The 16,279-nt window shown below is 46.7% G+C and overlaps 1 protein-coding gene across 1 annotated transcript in view; it reads left to right on the forward strand.

Annotated features, from left to right (window-relative positions):
- LOC120058628 (calmodulin-binding transcription activator 1-like) overlaps positions 1 to 16,279 on the forward strand; it is a 475,337-nt gene that overhangs the window by 201,352 nt on the left and 257,706 nt on the right. Inside the window, exon 3 of the mRNA XM_039007387.1 lies at positions 14,030 to 14,097. Within this exon, the coding sequence (XP_038863315.1) occupies positions 14,030 to 14,097 (68 nt within the window). The remainder of the gene's footprint in view (positions 1 to 14,029; positions 14,098 to 16,279) is intronic.

Raw genomic sequence — 16,279 nt, forward strand, 5'->3', positions numbered from 1 at the left:
CAGGGTGTTGGGGTACAGGTTGCACCAGGTCTTAATGGGCAGTGTGTTGGGGTACAGGTTGCACCAGGTCTTAATAGGCAGGGTGTTGGGGTACAGGTTGCACCAGGTCTTAATAGGCAGGGTGTTGGGGTACAGGTTGCACCAGGTCTTAATTGGCAGGGTGTTGGGGTACAGGTTGCACCAGGTCTTAATGGGCAGGGTGTTGGGGTACAGGTTGCACCAGGTCTTAATGGGCAGGGTGTTGGGGTACAGGTTGCACCAGGTCTTAATGGGCAGGGTGTTGGGGTACAGGTTGCACCAGGTCTTAATGGGCAGGGTGTTGGGGTACAGGTTGCACCAGGTCTTAATAGGCAGGGTGTTGGGGTACAGGTTGCACCAGGTCTTAATGGGCAGTGTGTTGGGGTACAGGTTGCACCAGGTCTTAATGTGCAGGGTGTTGGGGTACAGGTTGCACCAGGTCTTAATAGGCAGGGTGTTGGGGTACAGGTTGCACCAGGTCTTAATAGGCAGGGTGTTGGGGTACAGGTTGCACCAGGTCTTAATAGGCAGGGTGTTGGGGTACAGGTTGCACCAGGTCTTAATGGGCAGTGTGTTGGGGTACAGGTTGCACCAGGTCTTAATGGGCAGGGTGTTGGGGTACAGGTTGCACCAGGTCTTAATAGGCAGGGTGTTGGGGTACAGGTTGCACCAGGTCTTAATGGGCAGGGTGTTGGGGTACAGGTTGCACCAGGTCTTAATGTGCAGGGTGTTGGGGTACAGGTTGCACCAGGTCTTAATGGGCAGGGTGTTGGGGTACAGGTTGCACCAGGTCTTAATGGGCGGGGTGTTGGGGTACAGGTTGCACCATGTCTTAATAGGCAGGGTGTTGGGGTACAGATTGCACCAGGTCTTAATGGGCAGTGTGTTGGGGTACAGATTGCACCAGGTCTTAATGTGCAGGGTGTTGGGGTACAGGTTGCACCAGGTCTTAATAGGCAGGGTGTTGGGGTACATGTTGCACCAGGTCTTAATAGGCAGGGTGTTGGGGTACAGGTTGCACCAGGTCTTAATGTGCAGGGTGTTGGGGTACAGGTTGCACCAGGTCTTAATGGGCAGTGTGTTGGGGTACAGGTTGCACCAGGTCTTAATGGGCAGGGTGTTGGGGTACAGGTTGCACCAGGTCTTAATAGGCAGGGTGTTGGGGTACAGGTTGCACCAGGTCTTAATGGACAGTGTGTTGGGGTACAGGTTGCACCAGGTCTTAATGGGCAGGGTGTTGGGGTACAGGTTGCACCAGGTCTTAATGTGCAGGGTGTTGGGGTACAGGTTGCACCAGGTCTTAATGGGCAGGGTGTTGGGGTACAGGTTGCACCAGGTCTTAATGGGCAGGGTGTTGGGGTACAGGTTGCACCAGGTCTTAATGGGCAGTGTGTTGGTGTACAGGTTGCACCAGGTCTTAATGGGCAGGGTGTTGGGGTACAGGTTGCACCAGGTCTTAATAGGCAGGGTGTTGGGGTACAGGTTGCACCAGGTCTTAATGGGCATGGTGCTGGGGTACAGGTTGCACCAGGTCTTAATGGGCAGGGTGTTGGGGTACAGGTTGCACCAGGTCTTAATGTGCAGGGTGTTGGGGTACAGGTTGCACCAGGTCTTAATGGGCAGGGTGTTGGGGTACAGGTCGCACCAGGTCTTAATGGGCAGGGTGTTGGGGTACAGGTTGCACCAGGTCTTAATAGGCAGGGTGTTGGGGTACAGGTTGCACCAGGTCTTAATGGGCATGGTGTTGGGGTACAGGTTGCACCAGGTCTTAATGTGCAGGGTGTTGGGGTACAGGTTGCACCAGGTCTTAATGTGCAGGGTGTTGGGGTACAGGTTGCACCAGGTCTTAATGTGCAGGGTGTTGGGGTACAGGTTGCACCAGGTCTTAATGGGCAGGTGTTGGGGTACAGGTTGCACCAGGTCTTAATGGGCAGGGTGTTGGGGTACAGGTTGCACCAGGTCTTAATGGGCAGGGTGTTGGGGTACAGGTTGCACCAGGTCTTAATTTGCAGGGTGTTGGGGTACAGGTTTCACCAGGTCTTAATGGGCAGGGTGTTGGGGTACAGGTTTCACCAGGTCTTAATGTGCAGGGTGTTGGAGTACAGGGCATTTTTAAACACTGCTCAAGGACTCATAGACCAGCCTCAAACAGCCTCGCCCCACTCCAGCAGATGCCAAGTGCAGCTGTCAACACACACACTATTGTTACTCCTCTCTTTCTTTTCAGCTCCTAAAGAGAAAGCCTTGTGTCCTCAGTACTATCCTGCATGCTATAGTAGAACTAATCCAGCCCTCACTCTCTTTCAGGCAAGCTGAGGTAAATTTACTCGAAAAAGGTTATAGATCTACATTTTATACAGTTGTATATTTAAGCAATAAGGCCCAAGGAGGTGTGGTTGGAGTGCCTGGACACAGCCCTTAGCCGTGGTATAACACAATCCCCCGAGGTGCCTTATTGTTATTATAAACTGGTTACCAATGTGATTAGAGCAGTAAAAATAATATGTTTTGTCATACTAAGGGCTGTGTCCAAGTCAGCCAATCAGCATTCAGGGCTCGAACCACCCAGGTTATAATCACAGTAAAATCCCTGTATGTTTTGCTTTTCACCTCTGTTTTTATCATTCAATACTTTTACCTCATACTGCTTTAAACTGTAGAGCTGTGTTCAGTGTTTGCCCTAGTATTTTTTCAGCAGCGGTGGCAAAGTTAGCAGGGGTGGTAGTGGGCGTAGCCAATGGCGCTGACTACGACCAACCTTTTTAGAGGCCCTCTTCTTGGCCACCGATATTTGCTCTTTTAAAGCAAATTTCCTGCAATTCTACACATTTTGTCATAGGTCTGAGAAAAAATGGGCAGTTTTGAAGATAATTTCCTGCAATTCTACACATTTTGTCATGGCTTATGCTGTGTTCTTATGCTATCTGAGTGACTAAAACATTATGTAAGGGATAAACGCCAACTTTCTGTACATTCGCTTGGAAATAATGGACGACAAAGTTCATCTTTCCAAGGTAAGTTAATGCACAGAACGAAGACATTTATCCCGCTGATACCACAGTTGCCAAAGTAAACAATACTTAAGCACACATTTACCGGTCGAAATACAAAAAATCGTCATATTTTCATTTTAATAAGCGAATTCATACTTTTTCATGTTCTGGTTGCTAAAGACTCGCGTCTTTAGCAACCAGTCATTCGATTAGTTCTATATTTAAGGACATGACCCAGTTGTTCATTCTATATGTTCCGTTGCCATGCTCACTGGCAACATTATCCCTTGCTTGCTAGCTAGCCAACTAGCTACGGCTTCTACAGTTATGACTTCTGAAGCCAGAATAACAGCAACGTAGCTGCATTTGCATTTGTTTAAGCTGTTTTCTATTGACATTCATGCGGATACATCCATACTAATGAGCTGATTATGCCTAATTTTGCCTGGCATAGTGCCTACTCATCAGGACACTCGTCGACACTGTTCATTACGAGAAGATCACATTGCTTATCAACACTAGGCTAGAAGCAAGCTAAATAGTTTGTTGCTAGCAAACCTGTCAATATGACAACTGAATTCAAAAATGAAAAACAGCTGGTTAAAGTAGAAATGTAATGTGGGAGGATTTGACAGCATAGCGCCACTTAGAGACTGGATAAATTAATGTTCATCACTCACCATGTTAGGTCATCAGAAGCTCCAAATAAATATGTCTCTTCAAAACCAAATCAATTGCTAGCTATCTACGTTTTTCCTCGTTGTACCTGGGTTTACAATGTATCAAATTAAGGTTTGTGTGGTTGTTGGTTTAGCTTTCTGTAACTTTGTAGCAAGTATAGTCTGCATGTGTAGGCGCATATTGCGGCATTATTTCAAGTTGTCCCGATATCTTCCAACTGTCCCGTTATCTGGTTTTAATGCCCATTCTAGAATGTCCTTCTAGCCAATCCGAAACGAATATCGAACAATGTTGTGGTATAAAACAAAATAAGTGGCGGCCCTGCCATGACATTTGGGGAATTTAAAATTCTCCCTGTCTAGTTTTTATTTTGGTGACGTGGTAGATCGCAAAGATTATATTTAAAAACTACACTGAGTGTACAAAACATTAGGAACACCTTCCTAATATTGAGTTGCACCCCCTTTTGCCCTCAGAACAGCCTTATTTCGTTGTGGCATGGACTCTACAAGGTGTCGAAAGCGTTCCACAAGGATGATGGCCCATGTTAACTCCAATGCTTCCCATAGTTGTGTCTAGTTGGCTGGATGTCCTTTGGGTGGTGGACCATTCTTGATACACACGGGAAACTGTTGAGCGTTAAAAACCCAGCAGCGTTGCAGTTCTTGACACACTTAAACTGGTGCGCCTGGCACCTACATAACCCGTTCAAAGGCACTTGAATCTTTTGTCTTGCCTATTCACCCTCTGAATGGCACATATACACAGTCCATGTCTCAGCTGTCTCAAGGCTTAAAAATCCTTCTTTAACCTGTCTCCTCCCCTTCATCTACACTGATTCAAGTGGATTTAACAAGTGACATGGAAAGAGCAAGTGTATATTGCTTCATTATCTTTTATACATACTTTATATCTGGTTTTAGTCATTTAAGTTTAGACTGAAAAAGTTTTACCATCCCAAAAAGCTAAATCATATTTTTTGTAGTGGCGGCAACGATTTAACAGCGGATGAGTATAGGGGAAACACTGCTGTTTTATTCCATGTCTACTACACCTTTTCAACTCTGAATAATATGATACATTTCCATAGTTCTTCCCTCTAGATGCAATGATCTACCTTTGATCAGTTATATGGCCACATGAGATCATATTGATGGTTCTGTGTTTGAAATATTGTTGCGAGTACATTACGAATTCATGAGCAAAAAAGACCCAAAATGATTCACCGTGGAGGCTGCACTCTGCAGGATTGAAGGGATGTCCACTTTTTAATCACCAGACCTTTACTCCTGCTGCTTTTCACACATTTGTCTTTGTCATACTCATGCTTTATTCCTCTCACTCTTTTTTGTTTATTCCCTCTTTTTTCTCTTTCGCTCTCTTCTTTCACTCCCCCTATCTCTCTCTCTCCCTACGTGTCCCTGACTCCATCTCTCCTGTGTCTAATTGCATTTGAATTTGTCTTCCGGGATCCCTTGATACTGGAGCAGCTCTCCACACTCCCCCACCTCTCTCTCTCCTTTCCTCCTCCCCTCCCTCCTCTAATCCATTTGTGCCTGGCCCTAGCCAGCTTGATTTCATGGGTTGCCCTGGAGGAAATATCAGATGACCTGGCTCTCCAAACAGAGCCTGGGTTCCTGTAGATCTGGGTCGTCAGGGAGGCTCCACTCACCATATCTGTCTTCACCCCCCACCCCTTTCCTCTCATGAAGCTTCCTGCTTTCAAGTGCAGGCCAAGGTCAAAGACAGCAGCACCGTCAGGCAGGATACATTCCGTCATTCACCAGTCCTCAACTAAAGAATGGCCAGAGGCACTATATTACTATATACCCTATCCTAACCTGCCTTATGTACTGTGATAATTCTCCAGTAACATTAACTGAGGCTGGTAATCAATACACTGTAGAACATTGTTTTTATAAGTCAGATTGAAATAGCTTTTCATTAGTGCCATTATACTATAGGCCTATATGACTGGAAAAGACAATGGGTAAAAGAGGACGAACAACTGTTTGACCTCAGGTTTTCAGAGACATATTGCACGATTAAACTAAGGGTCATACTATCAGGGTATAAACCCACATGTCTGTTGTTCAAGGTTGTTTTTATTCGAGCTTGTTTAAATAAAAAATATATTAAACCATCACACAGTGAGACAAACCTTTGTATTCAAATGGTAGGGGTGAGTGCCTCAGAGAGACGAGACCCCCTTGTCAGATCAAATGCTCCGTGGCACTTTGGGAGAGAGCCATTATGGATGGTGTTTAGAGACAGGTGTCTGATCGGCCTGAGATAATGCCAAAAGACTCCTATCTGTCCCTTTTAATGAAACAGTGAGAGTTGTTTCAAGTGATCAGGTCTGTCATTCCAAATGGGGGAGCGTTGATCCTCTCAATGCCTCTCTTCACACACATAAATCAAAGCTACCCTATCCAGAGGAACTGAACAGCAACAAACAGCCAGGCGGCCAGCCAGGCGTGTAGCTAGCCAAGCCCCTAAGTCACCCAGGGACAGTGTTACTACCAGTCTCACAAAGAGCCCCATCAAACAGCTAACCAGTCTTTAACTAACTGACTTAATGAAGTGATGCAGTCTGTCTGATCAGCTTCACAAAGGAACTGCCCTCGCTCGACGCTTGCTCCCCAGACAGTCATTACAGTGGATTTTAAGACAAAGACAGGGTCAAATGGTGTTTATTTTCCGTGGGGCTGCCATCTACCCACTTCCCTCTCTCTCTCGTTTGGGTGCCAGCAAATGAAATAAAGTGAATATGTTAGTGTCATCTCTCATTTCAAATAGGTAGACATTTCAAAGTGTGATTTTCTCTGGAGAAAACGTTGTTACTTCCGCAGTGTGAAAATATCATTTGAAAAGAGGGAGGCATTGAATGGCAGAGCCAGACGTCTCCGAGTCAATCTCGTTTGGAGGCTTTCACCTCAACGTTTAGAAAAGCACGACACACTGATGAGACGGTGACTTTGTGACTGCTAGGAGGGAGACGGGACAGACAGAACAGAGCTAGCTGGGTGAGTGTAGAGAAGGAAAGGAATGATACCCTGTGAAGTGTTAAGTTAATCATATGTCAGCCGGAGACAGGTCACAGTAATCAGCCTCTCTGATTGTAACAGGCTTATGGAGAAGAGGATGCACAAACAAACCCTTTCAAGGTCTCTAACATCTCCCATTAACTGGTATAGGACTCTGTCATGTAGCTAGCATACTATCTGTGCTCTCCGTACACGTACGTGTCACAGCTTTGGAGAGAGACAAAAGAAACAAATTAGATGGCTCGGCTACAGCAGCAAACAGCTGCATGTTGTTTTCTTTGCTAAATGAAAGGGCTCTTTGCATTCATTCCCTGTGTCAATTACAGAGACTAGCTACTGATCATATTCTCCTTTCTACAGCTAGGCTGTTGATTGGTGCTGTTTACCCTGTTCTACTGCGAGGGAGCTAGACAAACAGCTAGACGTAGTAACACATGGACATACTATTGCTGTATATTTCAGTCAGTTGAAGGTTGAAGAAGAGATGAGTGAAAAAATGTGCTGGGTTTGACCTGTGAGTCACACAGGTTGAGATGTAGTGTACTAGGTTTGACCTGTGAGTCAGTGTGTGTGCTGGGTTTGACCTGTGAGTCAGAGTGTGTGCTGGGTTTGACCTGTGAGTCACACATGTTGAGATGTAGTGTACTAGGTTTGACCTGTGAGTCAGTGTGTGTGCTGGGTTTGACCTGTGAGTCACACAGGGTGAGATGTAGTGTACTAGGTTCAAATCAAATGTTATTTGTCACATACACATGGTTAGCAGATGTTAATGCGAGTGTAGCGAAATGCTTGTGCTTCTAGTTCTGACAATGCAGTAATAACCAACGAGTAATCTAACCTAACAATTCCACAACTACTACCTTATACACACAAGTGTAAAGGGATAAAGAATATGTACATAAAGATATATGAATAAGTGATGGTTCAGAACGGCATAGGCAAGATGCAGTAGATGGTATCGAGTACAGTATATACATATGAGATGAGTAATGTAGGGTATGTAAACATAAAAGTGGCATAGTTTAAAGTGGCTAGTGATACATGTATTCCATAAAGATGGCAAGATGCAGTAGATGATATAGAGTACAGTATATACATATACATTATATTAAGTGGCATTGTTTAAAGTGGCTAGTGATACATTTTTGATCAATTCCTATCAATTTCCATTATTAAAGTGAGCTGGAGTTGAGTCAGTATGTTGGCAGCAGCCACTCAATGTTAGTGGTGGCTGTTTAACAGTCTGATGGCCTTGAGATAGAAGCTGTTTTTCAGTCTCTCGGTCCCTGCTTTGATGCACCTGTACTGACCTCGCCTTCTGGATGATAGCGGGGTGAACAGGCAGTGGCTCGGGTGGTTGTTGTCCTTGATGATCTTTATGGCCTTCCTGTGACATCGGGTGGAGTAGGTGTCCTGGAGTGCAGGTAGTTTGCCCCCGGTGATGCGTTGTGCAGACCTCACTAACCTCTGGAGAGCCTTACGGTTGTGGGCAGAGCAGTTGCCGTGCCAGGCGGTGATACAGCCCGACAGGATGCTCTCGATTGTGCATCTGTAGAAGTTTGTGAGTGCTTTTGGTGATAAGCCGAATTTCTTCAGCCTCCTGAGGTTGAAGAGGCGCTGCTGCGCCTTCTTCACAACGCTGTCTGTGTGGGTGGACCAATTCAGTTTGTTCGTGATGTGTACGCCGAGGAACTTAAAACTTACTACCCTCTCCACTACTGTCCCGTCGATGTGGATAGGGGGGTGCTTCCTCTGCTGTTTCCTGAAGTCCACAATCATCTCCTTTGTTTTGTTGACGTTGAGTGTGAGGTTATTTTCCTGACACCACACTCCGAGGGCCCTCACCTCCTCCCTGTAGGCCGTCTCGTCGTTGTTGGTAATCAAGCCTACCACTGTAGTGTCGTCCGCAAACTTGATGATTGAGTTGGAGGCATGCATGGCCACGCAGTCGTGGGTGAACAGGGAGTACAGGAGAGGGCTCAGAACGCACCCTTGTGGGGTCCCAGTGTTGAGGATCAGCGGGGTGGAGAAGTTGTTACCTACCCTCACCACCTGGGGGCGGCCCGTCAGGAAGTCCAGTACCCAGTTGCACAGGGCGGGGTCGACACCCAGGGTCTCGAGCTTGATGACGAGTTTGGAGGGTACTATGGTGTTAAATGATGAGCTGTAGTCGATGAACAGCATTCTCACATAGGTATTCCTCTTGTCCAGATGGGTTAGGGCAGTGTGATTGCGTCGTCTGTGGACCTATTGGGGCGGTAAGCAAATTGGAGTGGGTCTAGGGTGTCAGGTAGGGTGGAGGTGATATGGTCCTTGACTAGTCTCTCAAAGCACTTCATGATGACGGAAGTGAGTGCTACGGGGCGGTAGTCGTTTAGCTCAGTTACCTTAGCTTTCTTGGGAACAGGAACAATGGTGGCCCTCTTGAAGCATGTGGGAACAGCAGACTGGGATAAGGATTGATTGAATATGTCTGTAAACACACCAGACAGCTGATCTGCGCATGCTCTGAGGACGCGGCTGGGGATGCCATCTGGGCCGGCAGCCTTGCGAGGGTTAACACGTTTAAATGTTTTACTCACGTCGGCTGCAGTGAAGGAGAGTCCGCGGGTTTTGGTAGCGGGCCGTGTCAGTGGCACTGTATTGTCCTCAAAGCGAGCAAAGAAGTTATTTAGTCTGTCTGGGAGCAAGACATCCTGGTCCGCGACGGGTCTGGTTTTCTTTTTGTAATCCGTGATTGACTGTAGACCCTGCCGCATACTTCTTGTGTCTGAGCCGTTGAATTGCAACTCTACTTTGTCTCTATACTGACGCTTAGCTTGTTTGATTGCCTTGCGGAGGGAATAGCTACACTGTTTGTATTCGGTCATGTTTCTGGTCACCTTGCCCTGGTTAAAAGCAGTGGTTCGCACTTTCAGTTTCGCCCGAATGCTGCCATCAATCCACGGTTTCTGGTTTGGGAATGTTTTTATAGTTGCTGTGGGTACGGGCCCCCGATCAACCATAAAGGTGCAATAATCTCTGACTCACAGGTTTGACCTGTGAGTCAGAGTGTGTGCTGGGTTTGACCTTTGAGTCATACAGGGTGAGATGCAGTGTACTAGGTTTGACCTGGCTGTGAGAGGGAGGGAGAGTGAGGTAGTGACATGAGGTAGATACATACTGTACATAGTATACCTAAAGGCTGGTGTGTGAATATTTCCCCTTTGTGATGGAATGCAGGCCAGAGGCAGTATGGTCAGCCGATAGAGTCCAGAGCTCGTTGACGGCTGCTGGCTTGAATTTGATGCACCATCAGCTTGCCTTGTCCTCCGCTCTACTCTCCGCCTCACTTTGCTCTGTTCTGCCTACGAAGTGTGTGTAGTCAACCAGAAAGCAGCACTAGCCTCTCATTATGCCGCCCAAACAAACTTTGTCTCTGCAGCTGTTTAACGGCCGCACGTCTGTTTTTGTTTGTTTTCTCGCCGTAAGATTATTGCACCTTTATGGTTGATCGGGGGCTTGTAATCCCTGGCATCCCTGGTATCTGTTCAGAGAGGGGGGGGGGGGGGCGATGGAGAGAGAGGGGCAGAGATAGAGAGAGAGAGCCTCCATCCACTCCTCTTTTATTTACTGGACCGACTGGACCCACTATTTCATCTCCTGCTGCCCAGCCTGGCCGGCGGACTGCTCAGACGAGAGTGATGTAGAGGGCTGAGGCCTCCGGAAGAGGTTACACAGCTATTTATTCCTCCCGAAATGAACACTCCTCCCAACAGCATCTGCCTCTTTTAGGAGGGAGGGAGGAAATGAATGTAGTAGTCACCCTTTTATTCTAATTTATTTCATAATATGTGCAGGAAAGTATATTTTTTGTTGGTGATGGTGCTGCACAAAACACAGGTCTAGTTGTATCCATCCCTGCACTGTAGTCTTTCTCCTATATCTTAGCTGAGGAGACAGATGCTTGTTACCATTATGTGAATATTCCACTCAGATACTGTATTTACTTAGCCACAACAGTGTAGTTTTGGTTGGCACAGTAAATGGACCATCCTCTCTGTTCTCCTTGTGCTCCATATGCTTCTAGTGTCAGGGGCCTAAATGTCCATATTTAGCTCAGTAAGTCCAAACAGCTTTACACCACTGTAGGTTGATATTCCTCTTCATGTTATTGTACCCTTTTCCTAATTCAATCCTAAACTACTTGCTGGAGTGAAGAGACAACAGCTCTAGCCCCCACCTTGTCATGCTGTGGCCATGGCTTCCTCCACTCCGGTCATTATGGCAGGGAGACAGGAAGTTAATAGACGCTTTATTATCTCCCAGCCTGCACCTGGAAGCCATGTCATGCTCCCTCGCTCCCCAGCGGGACCCCTGCCAGCCTGAGATCCCTCCTCACCTTGGCTCCTTCCTCACCCTGGTTCCCCCAGCAGCCCCTTGGGCAGGCTCAGCCAGGATGAGGCTCTGGTGGTGCTGGTCTCTGCCAGGACACACTCACCATGACACAGGACCAGGGGGAGACTGCTTCTCAGCTCCTAGCCATAGATGTTTATCACACTGGGCATAGTGTGTGTGTGTGTGTGTGTGTGTGTGTGTGTGTGTGTGTGTGTGTGTGTGTGTGTGTGTGTGTGTGTGTGTGTGTGTGTGTGTGTGTGTGTGTGTGTGTGTGTGTGTGTGTGTGTGTGTGTGTGCGCGTGCACGTGCACGTGCGTGTGTGTTTATGCGAGTGTGTGTGTACTCTCTCCGACACTGTGGGATTATTCTGTATGTGAATGGGGATTTATTCAGCTGATATTATCTCTTGTTGCTGTGATTTCCGTTGTTGCTTCTCCCGTTATTGTTGACGTTAATACCCCGTGTGGACAGGACAAGTAGCAGCACACATGCAGGGACATATTGTGTAAACATAGCCCATATACACAAAAAGTTTTGAACACACACCACACAGAGACACACACACATCCCTAGATATCGAAAGATGATATTATTGTAGGAGACGACACCAGGTCTCTCCTCCATGCCTCCTCATCTAGCTGTCTGTCTGTCTCTCTGTCTGAGTAGCTGACAAATGCTCTGGCTGAGGGATGAATTGCTGGCTGTCACTGGTAATCATGAGGTTGTCTGGCAGCATCCAAAGTGCTGCCCATTAGTTTGGTGTGAGAATGGGTGGGTAGCCTGGCCTGCTATGCCTTTATACTCTGACTGACACAAGAGCCACTGTGATCATTGAAAACATGACAGCCCCTATAGTATCTCAATTATCTACACTGAACAAACATAGAAACGCAACATGCAACAATTCCAAAGATTTGACTGAGTTACGGTTCATATAAGGAACTCAGTCAATTCATTAGGCCCTAATCTATGGATTCCACATGAATGGGAATACAGATATGCATCTGTTGATCACAGATACCTTTTTGGATCAGAAAACCAGTCAGTATCTGGTGTGACCACCTCATGCAGCACGACACATCTCCTTCATATAGAGTTGATCAGGCTGTTGATTGTGGCCTGTGGAATGTTGTCCCACTCCTCTTCAATGGCTGTGCGAAGTTGTTGGATATTGGCGGGAACTGGAACACACTGTCGTACATGTCGATCCAGAGCATCCCAAACATGCTCAATGGGTGACATGTCTGGTGAGTATGCAGGCCATTGGAGAACTGGGGCATTTTCAGCTTCCAGGAATTGTGTACAGATCCTTGCGACATGGGGCGTGCATTATCATGGTGAAACATGAGGTGATGGTGGCGGAAAAATGGCATGACAATGGACCTCAGGATCTCGTCATGGTATCTGTACATTCAAATTGCCATCGATAAAATGCAATTGTGTTTAACCCCACCGCCACCATGGGGCACTCGGACATCAGCAACCCGACGCCATACACGCTGTCTACCATCTACCTGGTACAGTTGAAAGTGTGATTCATAAGTGAAGAGCACAGTTCTCCAGCGTGCCAGTGGCCAGAGAATTGTGAGCATTTGCCCACTGAAGCCAAACTGCAGTCAGGTTAAGACCCTGGTGAGGACGACGAGCATGCAGATGAGGTTCCCTTACAGTTTGTGCAGAAATTATTTGGTTGTGCAAACCCACAGTTTCATCAGCTGTCCATGTGTCTGGTCTCAGACGATCCCGCAGGTGAAGAAGCCGGATGCGGAGGTCCTGGGTTGGCGTGGTTACACGTGGTCTGCGGTTGCGAGGCAAGTTGGACGTACTGCCAAATTCTTTAAAACAACACCGGTGACGGCTTATTAGAGAAATGAACATTAAATGATCTGGCAACAGCTCTGGTGGACATTCCTGCAGTCAGCACGCCAACTGCACGCTCCCCCAAAACTTGAGACATCTGTGGCATTGTGTTGTGTGACAAAACATTTTAGAGTGGCCTTTTATTGTTCCCAGCACAAGGTGCACTTGTGTAAGGATCATGCTGTTTAATCAGCTTTTTGATATGCCACACCTGTCAGGTGGATGGATTATTTTGGCAAAGGAGAAATGCTCACTAACAGGAATGTAAATACATTTGTGAACAAAATTTGAGCGAAATAAGATTTTTGTGCGTATGGAATATTTCTGGGATATTTTATTTCAGCTCATGAAAAATGGGACCTTTACGCTCTACATGTTGTGTTTATATTTTTGTTCAGTGTACATCTATCTATAGTAGCTGTAGCATATCCTTCACTGTACTTCATAGCATCTCCTTTACTGCACATGTAGAGGACTTTATAGTATCCACATACTAGTTAGCCTCGTTCCAGTACATGGCAATGCACTGTGTGAGTGGTGTGTGCTGATTATTCCTAGGCCAAAGAGTGGATGGCTACATAGATGGGTGTCAAGGGCAGATCAAAGGGGTTTGGGGGAGGATCGAACCAAGAAAAATGAAAAGCCGCTCTCTGAATGTGAAACGCTGGAGACGTCAATCTGTGTGAGAAGCACCTTGAAGTCTTCGGAGGAGAGGTTGATCAAAACCTGCTTAACTAAGATGGTCTCAAATAGGATCTGACCTCTGCTGCTGTGTGTTGCATCTCTTGTCTCTGTCTGTCTACTGTGTGCTACTTTACCCAATCTCCATTTACCTGGCTGGTCCTTTAGGAGCATGGGAGCTACAATATGTCTTCTCTTTGCTCCCTCTGTGTTTGTGCTGTGTGTTCTCCTGTCTGAAGGTCAATGAACCGTGGTCTCCACAATGTATTAGCAACACTAGCTCCAGGTGACTGAAGATGACATATCTAAGCCTTTCCTTCTCTCTCCCTCCCTCCCTCCCTCTCTTCTCCCTCCCTCTCTTCTCTCTCACAGGAAATCGCAGCTTACTTGATAACGTTTGAAAAGCATGAGGAATGGCTAACGACGTCCCCTAAAACAAGGTAAGCGAGATGTCGACGTCTTCCAAGAAATAACCACAAATAACATCTCTTCACAGAAAAAGCCACACTGTGCCTTTTATTTTGTAGGCTTCAATCCACAGTCTAATTTTCTTCATTTGAGATATTTGTTGCTCGTGCCGAGTACCAGGAATCCCTACTGAACCCATTAGAAAACCACCCCCCCATGTTGAGAGTTGGATAGATGTTTAATATTACAAGCTGCCTGATGGCAGTTTGGAAAACTTTGCACCTTTCAGAAGCAATTTGAGCCAGACGATGGAATATTAATGTTGACTAATAATTGCCTTTTAGCGGGCCAATTAAGACAACATGCACTCCTCTGGTCTCCGCTGTGAATATGATGCTAATGTGTTGGTATCTGTCTGCACATTCACACAATCTCCAATAGAACGAAGTAGGGTTGATTTGAGAGAGAGAGAGAGAGAGAGAGAGAGAGAGAGAGAGAGAGAGAGAGAGAGAGAGAGAGAGAGAGAGAGAGAGAGAGAGAGAGAGAGAGAGAAAAAATGTGGATATGAATGTCAATAAGAAGTAACTTTTGTAAATGGAAAAATGATAAGAAAATAAGAAAACTCCTACCTACCCTGTCCTATCAATGTATTTGTTTGTGTCTGACACATGGAATTAAATGTCAACAGTGTTGGTGTTATTTCCACAGTAACATTATTTACTCTTATTTATACCACCATAGTTACCATCCTGGAAACCGAGTTTCCGACTGTGAATTATGTCATAAATCCACATCATTAACGCTGGTGGACATCTCTTTATTTGACTAGCTTTGAGTAATAGGCAGTGTTAGGCTGTGCTGGGCCTTGCCATTATATTCTGCGTGTATAGAGCGAACACAGAACACACACACACACACACACACACACACAACCAACCACCCACTCTGATCTACCACAACACATCCTGATGAGGAATTGACTCTGTGTTTAAATATATTATAACCTTTCTCTATCATCAGCCTCCTTTACCTCCTTTACCTCCCCCTCCTCTCCCTTCCATCCCTGGTGTTATTAACAGTCCTCATCCATGTGTAACTGTACTGTTGGCCCTCTGACACACAGATCAGTCCTCTAGTTCCTCTCCTCTGCCTGCCAGGGACATTGATAATGGCTCCGCATAAAGAAAGTGGCAATTAATAATACGTTTCCCTGTGTAATTGTAGAAGATGGCCCAAAGAGCGCCCTGACTTCTACTCTACGCCTTTTTATCATCACCCCACTTCAACAATTAACTCCACCAACCAGGCCTCCTTGTCGTCAGACACCGGGGGAATATTTGACATTAGGCCCAGTGTTATTAACGGCTGTCTCCAGGAACATGTAAAACAGCAGGCTCTGTTATCTTGCTGTACTTTACAGTAACTAGAATGAAAAAACCCAGGGAAAATGAACACTCAGCGGTATTAACATAAGTACAGGAGCAGTACTCTGGAGAATGAAGGGACTGATAGACAATAACAGGGAAAGCTTTTGAGGCTCGAGTCACACATTGTCCAATCAGCATCCAGTTGGACTATAATGGTGATGGTGTGGAGTCTCTGTGACTGACTGTCACCAGTCTGCTGGGTCCTAGAGACCACTGAGTCCTAGAGTCAGTCCTGACCTGTCAGGAACCATGTGTGGGTGCTGATGTTGCAGTAGATGTGGCACTGAGGGATGAGATGGAGGCCGGGGGCCAGACAGAGCCACAGAGCCTACTTAGGAGGAGTGGACAGGAGCAGAGCTGCACCTTACATGGATGAGAGGAGCTGCTATATTATGGCTGTTATGGCATTTATGTAGGGGTGAGGGTGATACGGCCAGGCAGGCAGGCAGGAGTGGAGGTGCTGGGGCTGTAAAGGCGGAGGCCGGGGGCTGGTGGAGTGTTTGTGTTCCTGAAGCTGTCCGTCAGAGAGAGAGAGAGAGGGTAACGCTGTGTGACAGACCGGGGGGTAGCAGGGTGATTGATGGAGTCTGATTGATGGGCTGTAACCTTTCTGTTACAGCACTTTGCTGAGAGGTCAGGGGTTGTACAAGGGAGAGCTGTGCTTAAGGGCTGGACGGAGTGCCATTTGTCATCACACCCACCTCAGAGAGTGTGTGCATGTGTGTGCACACGTGTCTGTGTGAGGACAGGAGATACGACCTGCATTAGGAGGTACGAGGCTCTGTTG

Source organism: Salvelinus namaycush, chromosome 14, assembly GCF_016432855.1.
Source record: "Salvelinus namaycush isolate Seneca chromosome 14, SaNama_1.0, whole genome shotgun sequence".
Taxonomy (NCBI): Eukaryota; Metazoa; Chordata; class Actinopteri; order Salmoniformes; family Salmonidae; genus Salvelinus; species Salvelinus namaycush.